General features: G+C 44.2%; 1 protein-coding gene across 1 annotated transcript; it reads left to right on the plus strand.

Moving 5' to 3' along the window:
- The first annotated feature begins 1,750 nt into the window (after positions 1–1,750).
- JCHAIN (joining chain of multimeric IgA and IgM) lies at positions 1,751–8,870 on the plus strand. Its single transcript, XM_032985542.2, has 4 exons — positions 1,751–1,920; positions 5,840–5,975; positions 6,853–6,933; positions 7,425–8,870. Exons 1-4 carry the CDS (start codon positions 1,857–1,859, stop codon positions 7,624–7,626), a joined length of 483 nt encoding a protein of 160 aa, XP_032841433.1. The 5' UTR covers positions 1,751–1,856; the 3' UTR covers positions 7,627–8,870.
- Positions 8,871–9,321: the final 451 nt, after the last annotated feature.

The following is a 9,321-nucleotide window of genomic DNA, read 5'->3' on the forward strand; positions in this document are numbered from 1 at the left end:
AACAGACTAGAACCAGCCTCTGTTGCATGTGCTTTGTGCTGCTGCCTGCACCCTCTCTTCTTGAATGTTTCTAAAAAAACTCCTCTTCTGTTATGAAAAAGGTAACTGAAACACATAGTGCTTTAGAGAGATACTCCTACCACCCTGTGGTTAGGTTTATTTTCAACCTTCTGCAAAAGATGGGGCACAAGGGAACATCTCGCTGCTGCTTTGGAAGAGAGCTCCATGTAAAACTCCGTTGGCAGTACTTTCTGGGAAGGGGACAAGGAAACAAACCCCAAATTTGCCTTCCTAAAGATGGAGCCCTAGTGAGAAAACAAGGTTTGTAAAGAAGAATTATGGCATAACCCGATGCCCTGCTAGGAGCTGGGCTTGCACCCATCATCCTCTACCACCTCCCAGGGGAAACCTCACGTGTGAGCGCTGCTGATGCAATGCAGAAGCGTATTGCATCATGCAACTGCCAGATGTTTGTGCTCAGAGAAGCAGCTCAGGGCAGGGATTGTGGGGTCTTTAAACAGCTCTAGGGTTAGGGACCCAGCCAGCAAGGACTGAAGAAAGGGAAGACTGGCTGCCTTTCCAGGAACTGGCATGCCTGGCAGCATTGCCTGATGACTTCAGGCTCTCAAGAGCCTGGCAAGAGCAAGCCGCTCTGGGTGAGCCAAGGGTGGCCCAGGCTGTGTGAAAAGCCTGTACCTGGTCACAGGGCTGCTGCTCTGCTGCGTAAGGAAAAGCTGGAGAACACAGGGAGATTTACCATGTGCCGCTGATGTTAGTTGATGGAAACATACGTTGCAGGTGGCAGAAATTCAGGAAACACTGATGCGATAACCCTGGCTAAGAATGGGCCTGTCAGCATCGCACTTTGCTCTGCCTCCCTTTCTGTCCTCTGCTGTAGGGACTTGGAGACCCTTGCAAAGACTGGGTTTCCCCTAAAACGTGGCCTTTTCTGTGCAAGACACATACAAATGCTACAGAGATGGCTCTGGTCATCGCAGGTTGCACTGCAGTGTTTGTTTTTCAAAGTTACACAAGTGATTCCAAACCTGGGACCAAAAAAATCCCAGGTCCTCTCTCCAGTACTCCCCCCTCCATCAGGAAAAGTCTGCTCGCCCAGTACCTCAAAGAGTTTGCCTGGGACCTGGCTTGGAACCTTTCATACACCACTAATCCCATTGGGTGCCTTTGCCATTCCTAAGGAAAGAAACTCCTCAACGCAGTGGGCAGATCTGGAGAAAGAGCTCAGCTTTGCCACAGACTCACTGTTGCTTCACCTTTTTTTACCCCTCCCATCTCTCATCTTGTCTGCTTTGACTGCAAGATTTCTGGGGGCAGGTCGAACCCTTAATGTAGGTTTGCACAGAACCTGGTGCAAACAGGATTCTCATCTTGAAGCCTGGAGTGTTTTTATAATATGAGTCAAGCGATCTTTAAGTCTGGTTTCTCAAAACTGGGAGGCAGAGCTTTGGCCCCCAGGGCTGCCTGGACACTTTCTTCCCTTACACTCCTCATCCCCAGGTGGGAGAGTGCCACTGGCCCCAATGGCAAGACGTCCCCTAAGTACCAGGGTGGTTTTGCACTCCCTTGCACTCAGCAGCTTCACTGCTTGTTTGGTGACAAACAGAACAAAAAAGCACAGTAACAGCGCAAGCCCCTGCCCCCCTTCACCTTTGAAAGACAGAGGTCTCTGTGCATTAAACATGCCTGGTTTCAGTCCCCAGCCACATTTTCCACAGTGTCAATTCGAGCTGGCTGGGCTGTTTATTTTAGGAAACAAGTAGCTGTATCATTTGCACACGCCCTTATAGGCAGACACAGGCTCTCCACCTGCATTCTTCAAAAGAAGGGAGGGCAAGATGAAGAGCTCTTTGTTGCCGTGCGTGGCCTTGGCCATCTCCTTGGCATTCATCCTCGTGGCAGGTAAGTTAGAAATGAAAGGCATGGAAAACTGTGCTTAAGATATCAGGGACGGGTTTTGTCTAATTGGTAATTAATAATTCTAACAGTCAAAAATCAAACCTCAAAGCCTGCTCCAGGATTCATGCTTCAGTGGTGCTTGGACACTTCGGGGTCTGTCTTCACCACAGAGCTGTGTGTTTTTAATTGCTGCCTTGAAAGTAAAAAAAGTGATGACTAGCTGCAAATTTAAGGCTTTATGATTAACCATTTTTTATTGGGTTTCTGAAGCAACAAACCACAGACATGCCTGCTTGCTTTTCTGCAGTGCTAGGAAGCTTGCAGACTCTTACCTGCTAGATTTAAAGGCTTATAAAATCTTCCTGATAGTCCTGTCTCTTGGCCACGGCCAACTTATTTCTCATTCAGCTGTAGTTTATTGTGTAACTCCACTGAATTTCTTGGAGACTTTTGATTTAGACTGAGATCAGACTGTCATCCCAGCACACTCCTTGGTGTGGTTCACAGGTGAACGATGCTGACTGTACTAATGCCTGATCTCTGGAAGAGATCCTCATTCACCTGGTGGATCTGGTCCACAGGATTAAATCGGTGCTTAAGGATAACTGTCCCAACAGCATGGACAACAGCATCCCTGCATTTCCTCCAGTTTTGGGGAAAGGGCATCTTATGGCCTACCCAGGCAGGGCCTTGCAAAGTGCTTCCTTTGAAAAGTGACCAGCTGGATAATCTGTTAGCTGAAAAGGCAGAAAGTGTTGAAAAATACTGTGTTGGTTCAATAGAGAGCCCAGTCTGGTTTTCCTCTGTTCATATGAATGACTTTATACACACACACATTAGCAGCTTAGAGGGGAAGTCGAATTAGAGTTACATGCAGCTACAGGAATGCTATTTGTACTACTTATGCTGAAATTAATGTATTTTGGGGCTCTTTGAGCTTCTTCCTACTTCAATAAAGTAGCCACTTGGACCTGCAGATTTTTTGGAATACATTTGCTTCTTCACTATGCTGCAGCTGGATTCTCTTGGGCTTCACAGTGTATTACAGGACAACCCAATATTGGAAGATGAGAAATTTTGTCAAAAAAGATGTACCTGAGGAAGAGAACACCATCTTGCAGTAAATCATGCACCAGAAAATCCAGCAGGCAGACATTTAGAAGGGCATTAGGAAATTTTTTATATAACTACCTTCTCCCCAAAGGGACTTCACTGGGTGATACATGGAAGTATTGCTGATAAAACTATCTTTTTTGCAGCTTTGTAATTTTGCTTTAAAAAAAAGCATCTGGAGTACCTGTAGCTTTTATGGTTACTGAAGTCAAGAGTATTACAGAACAAATTAAATCAGGACAACATTTTTAGAGGACAGTCAAAAACCCCTGCATATTCATAGAAGTATGTTAATTTTAGAAGATGAACTAAAGCCTGCTCCCAAACATTTTGGGACAACTCCCAAAACCAATAGGATCTGACTTGAATATTGGCTTTGGATTAAGGGCTTCAAAAGAACTGCATGCAACTTCACACAGAATACAGTGACAGACAGCAGAGGAAGGTCTATGTGAAGGACAAGAAGCTAGAGCCTTTATATAAGACGGAAGACAGTCCAAGACTCAAGGAGGCAAAAAATCAAGAGGCTTTTGTAGTAAGTTTAAGAGAGAAGCATTCATGTTGAGTGATGAGTTGGCAGAGAGGAAGCATGTAGAACAACAGAGATTAGAAAAAGGGGTACAGAGAGACATGCGCCATTATAACCCACATAACCACCATCTCTGTATGTCCAATATGATTATGTATTTCTGCCATGATGGGGCACGCTGCAGTCAGCAGTATGACTGGACTTACACTCTAGGTGCACATTTTGCAGTGGCGTTTGTACAGCTGGCCAGTTGTGCTGGGTGCTATACAGAGAAATGCTAAAATCCAGTCCTTGCTCTAAAAGGTTCAACGGGCACATACTAGAGTGGGACATGCTGTAGAGGGGTAAAGAAAACCATGAGAGCAGTATCAAGGGCAACATCTACATGTCTGTAGTGTCTTGCTCCACTGCCCAAAGCAAGGGAACAAAGTAATTTCCTTCCTGATTGAGAAATTCCACAGTTAATCTTCTTCAGAAGATATTCTGCTGCCAATTGTCACAGAAACTGCTTTTGTAACCAGCAGGTGAATTGTAGGATCACTCTCAGGCATCATTTTATACAGTTTTTTGCCTTTTTCACAGTTATGGGACCTGTGAGGATCTCAGAAAATAACCCAGTGGAATGGAAGCAGATGAGATCAACATATTGTAGGGGCAGAAAGGAAACTCTAAGAAGCCTTAGGTAGAAAACCTGTAATGCTCTTTGCATTACATTCTATGGACTAGATACCCAGGGGCTCTGCCAGTCAGTCCTGCAGAGGACCCCTGGCCTTGTTTGGACTTGCAGACAGCTTCATGGCACAGTTAAGCTCCTGCCAATAGTGGCTAACAATCAGAAAACTTAGTCTAGCTCCAAGTCCATGTGCTGCTACCGGATCCCAGCTTTGCTGTTACTCCCCCAGGCTTTGAGCACTATCCTTTTCACCCTCTAGCAACAGGGTCTGTTGTTCATAAAACCCAGCAGCTTTGGGCAAGGAGATTGAGAAGAAAACAGACAAGAGCTGATGCAACGCATGTGTCTGCTTCCTTACTGATCTGTGCTTTGGTAACTCCGATCCAGTTCTTAGGACCAAAGCTTTAAGTCACAGTGACTCTGAAATCCTCCATAGACATGAAAACACAGAGGTTGTCAGTCTGTTTCTTCTTTCTTTCCATGGTTAAACCAAAGGACAAGCAAGGTAGGCAAGTTCCCAGAACTGAGGTCCATCTGAGACCAACAAACCATCCATCTTACAAAAAAAAATCACTGGTTTTGGTACTTCTAATCAGGCTGAAGGTGCTGTAGAAAGAGTGATGCTGCAAAGTGACAACCGTGAATGGATTTTAGCAGCATTTAGAAATACAGAGGGATGTAAAAGCAACCACTTATGAATGGTATGACTGTGTGTGCATATAAAAGCAGGGCTGGATTGTTATGGGTGAAGAAACCAGAGGCTCTAGGTTGGGGAAAACCAACTCACAAAGAACAGGCTATTTCAAATCCATTTACTTGCACAGTAAGAAGACATTGCGTGCCACCGCGAACATTCAAAAAGCCTCTGGGTGACAGATGGGATGTTCTACCCTGTTTTGACCCTGAGTTTCCTATTGAATAGCATGCTAAAAGTGCAGGAGACATGCTCAAGCTGGTTGTTCTCTATTTGAGTAAGAAAATCAGGACTGGAGTTTTCCCTGCAGACAGCAAGCATCTTAAGGACCACTTGCCTGTCACTGCCAGGTCAGCAGGCTACCTTCTTGATGGGTCCTGTAGTGCTTTTTGGCATCTGTTCCCTCAGGGACCTGAAGGACAACATACCATTCAGGGAAAACTGATATATCTGCCAGGTCCGAAATGTTTATTTAGAGGCCAGATGAAAACTAGGTTTGGGCTGCTAGAATAGTCCTGGTAGATGACAGAGCAACTGGGTAACCTCCCCTGTTAGGGTAAAAGCAGCACTTCAGCTGCTAGGTATAGCTTGAGGCTTGCAAAGGGACCTTCTTCCCATTTCATGAGCCACCCCTGCATGCTTGCCTCTCACCAGCCACACTGTGTCCAGGCTTTCATTTTCTCCTTCCCAGTCCCACCACATCCACTTACAGATGCATCCTGTAGCCTGAGCAGGGAAGACAGCCGAATTAGTCTTTGCCAAGAGGCTCATTAGTACCTGTTGCAACCTGGACTTTAATCAATCCAGATGCCACAGCAGTGCATTTCTGGCATTCTCATCACTTGGCTTGCTGCTAGAGCAGGTTCCACAGTTTTTCTTCTTGACCCTGGGATTGCATATCCTGTGCTTGCAGGTTATCCACAGGACTCTGAGGACAAGGAGTACGTGCTGGTCAATAACAAGTGTCAGTGTGTAACCGTGACCTCAAGGTTCGTCCCCTCCAAAGAAAATCCTGATGAAGAAATCCTGGAGAGAAACATACGCATCCTGTAAGTGGCAGACAAGTATTACATGGAGATGGTGAACATGACATGGGGTGTTACAGGAGTTCCCTTTTCTTTGCAATGTTTCCCATGTCCTGGCATTGAGTGAACTTGTTTTTGTGTGGGCTGCTTTCTATGGTATCCTGGAATACTTCCTTTTGCATGGTGTTTTTCTAGCTCACACAAACCAATCTGGTCTTTGTCCCTTCAGATACGAAAAGAATCTCCATGTTTTAAGCAATCAGGTAGTAACTTTACAAAATAGGCTGGGGAGGTAGAATGTAACATTTCTGCAATTGATCTAATCTGAAACCAAACTGGGCCCATGACACTGGATTTACTTACCGATCGGATAGCAAGCCTGCTATTTTATAGGTTGGGAAGACTAGTTAATGCCTAAAGTAACAGAGAAGGTTAATCATACAAGGCAGATCTCCGTTCTAGAGTTGGATTTTGTCCTCTTTACTCACACAAACCTTACAAAAGTGTGTGTGTCTCTTGGAAACATGGGCCAAGTTCAAGCTCAGAGCTGCAGGAGTTCTGGTAGAGCTCACAACAGGAGGAACACTAATTAAACATCTCTGTGTCTTGCAAGTCTCAGGCATCTGCCAGGTCAGAGCTTTTTTGTTACTAAAAAAAAAAAAATATTATCAGCACTGTCACCTTGAAAGTGGCACTTTCAAAAATTGCTGCAGTCCTCTTGGGGAAGGTTGTTGCCTTTGAGGAAGGGTGAAGATCTGCCATCCCTGGTCTTTTCTATGGAGAAGGGCCTGAATGGAAATAACCTGGAGAACAAGATGAGCGTTGAGAACCATGCACAGCAGAGCAGTCCTCTGTTTAATAAGCAGTTTTCATGAGAGCTATTCTCTTCCCTCCTTCGCAGAGTCCCCCTGAAGGCTCGAGAGAACATCTCGGACCCCTTATCCCCACTCAGAACCACTTTTGTCTACCGCATGACCGAACTGTAAGTAATTTTATTTACTAAGTTCATCTCCTAAGACTTAAACTCCCCTGTAACATTGCCCACAGCAGCTCAAAAGTGTGCTTGAAGACCGGTAGAGAAAGTGAGGCAGGGTCACAGAGGAAAGTTTTCCCCATGGAGCCTAGCTTTCATATTCTGTTGCAAGCCAATAAATTGTTATCTCCATGATTAATTCACACAAAAAGGTCTCACATTTACAAGAAATATTTCATTCTGACCCCTGATCATCTTGAATGTCTTAAATATCAGCAAATTACACATTGGGTGTTTAACCCTCCCTTTTAGGGACCTGTCTTGCCAATAGCAGTTTGACAACACTAAAAGCATCTGGCCAGGGGTTCCTATGTAAAACCTAGAAAGGCCACAGTACTCTCCTAGCTACACTTGCAGATCAGCAAGGAAGAGTTGGGTTCTACCAGGGGCATCTTTTCATCACAACTCTTAACACTTGTTCTATTTTCTATTTCTTCCAGGTGCAAAAAATGTGACCCCGTGGAAATTGAGCTGGGCGGTGAGATATACCAGGCCCAGCAGAGCACCTCCTGCAATGAACATGAAACCTGCTATACCTACAACAGGGACAAGTGCTACACCACAACCTTCCCATTCCGCTACCACGGGGAGGTGAAAAACGTTCCAGCAGCTCTGACGCCGGCATCCTGCTACGCCGATTAGCTCAGTCACTGTGGTACTAATGCCTTGTTGAACCCAGTGCTCCTATCCAAAAAAACATGTATAGCACCATAGGACCTGGACAACAGTGTCCAAAATATCAGCTCCCAGCGTAATGCCAACTTGCCTCTCCATATGATTTTCAACATCAGAGTAGTGCCATCTCTTAAGAGCAGCTACCTGTTCTCATATCCCTGACATATATCTGCAATGCCATTATTATATGGCTCAGACATTATCACCCTATAGACCAGATACTCAGCACATGTAAATGAGTAACTCTCTTGAAACCAAGGGAACTCCACCTACTTACAATGCTGGGGAACCTGTCTTTTTGACAGTCCTCCATCGGTCTTTATCTGAGCAAGGCTCCCATGAGCATCAGCAGGAATGTCTGTGTACTTCTCTCCCAGAGCCATCTAAAACAAACCTCCGCACAACCATTATACAAGACCTTTTGATTACATTAGAAAAATCTGTGCCATTGTTAGAAGGCTGTTGTACAATCATATTTGAGAGAAAATATAAGGGATGAGACCAAGAACTCAGATTTCAAAGTTACTTTACAATTGGGCATTCTAGACCCTTCTAGCACTTTGACAATTGCAAGCTTATAATTTTCACATACGCTTAGAGAAGATCAAAAGATGCTGCTACAGTGAAGTGTTTTGCAAAATTGCCAGGACCTCAGCTGTGCCAAGAATAGTAAACTCTTCTAGGACATGTTAAGTATTTCACTTTCCATGCTTATTTACTGATATTGCTGCCTTCTTCCTCCCCTGTTCCCAGTTCAACCGATGAAAAAAAATCAAGTTGGCTCAGATTTCTTTTCTTGTTCCTCATTTTGCACTTCAAGCTTCAAGAAATTCTATGAAGGTGACTCAACTGCTAGAGCAGCACCCTAGTTAGGGGTTAATTCCTTTTTTCACACCAGTAGTTTTCTTCATAAAAGAAACCCTCACCAAATAAAGAAGCTGATTCTGTATTGCACCTTACCTTTAAATGCATTATACTCAGTATTGCCCAGAGAGACATCACGTATCTGAGTGCAGAAGGGGCCCAGCATTACATTTGGGATGGCTGGTATGTTTCTCACTGTTGTCAGAAGTTGATTGTAAAGACTGAGATTGTTCTGAAAAGTCCTTATCTGGCTTCACACATAATTGGAATAATAAAATAGCAAAAGTCTTATTTCCATAACTGTAGCTTTGCTAGTGAAACATTAAATAAACTTTTTTTCTGCAGCAGCCTGTGTGTTATATTTTGGTTCAAGAATAACTCATAAGAAAAAGAAAAGTCTATAATCATATTCTTTCCTCCTTCACAGTGAAGTAAGCAGCTGTCCCTAAATAACTGCTTATATTTACAGGCAAAGCTTCCTGGAATACTGGGATAAAAATATTATGATGCACTTGCAGAAACTATGACAGATTGAGGTTGAACTGGTTTATGATTTTTCAGATCAGCTCTACATCACTGAGCTGCTTCAGGGCCCTGTAAGTCAGTGCAGGATTGGAGTTTAAAAATCCAAACATTGCCTAAACCACACTTGAAATTTCAATCCACAGATCAGAATTTTACCTCACCACCGAAAAAAGTGCCTTTAAGACATGTATGTCAGCAGCTACTCATTCATATGCAAGCAGTCTGTCCTAAGGAAAAAAAAATCTTGAGGGGGTGGAGGGAGGGGGATGATGA

This window comes from Tyto alba, unplaced genomic scaffold (genome assembly GCF_018691265.1).
Source record: "Tyto alba isolate M040663 unplaced genomic scaffold, T.alba_DEE_v4.0 Super-Scaffold_23, whole genome shotgun sequence".
Taxonomy (NCBI): Eukaryota; Metazoa; Chordata; class Aves; order Strigiformes; family Tytonidae; genus Tyto; species Tyto alba.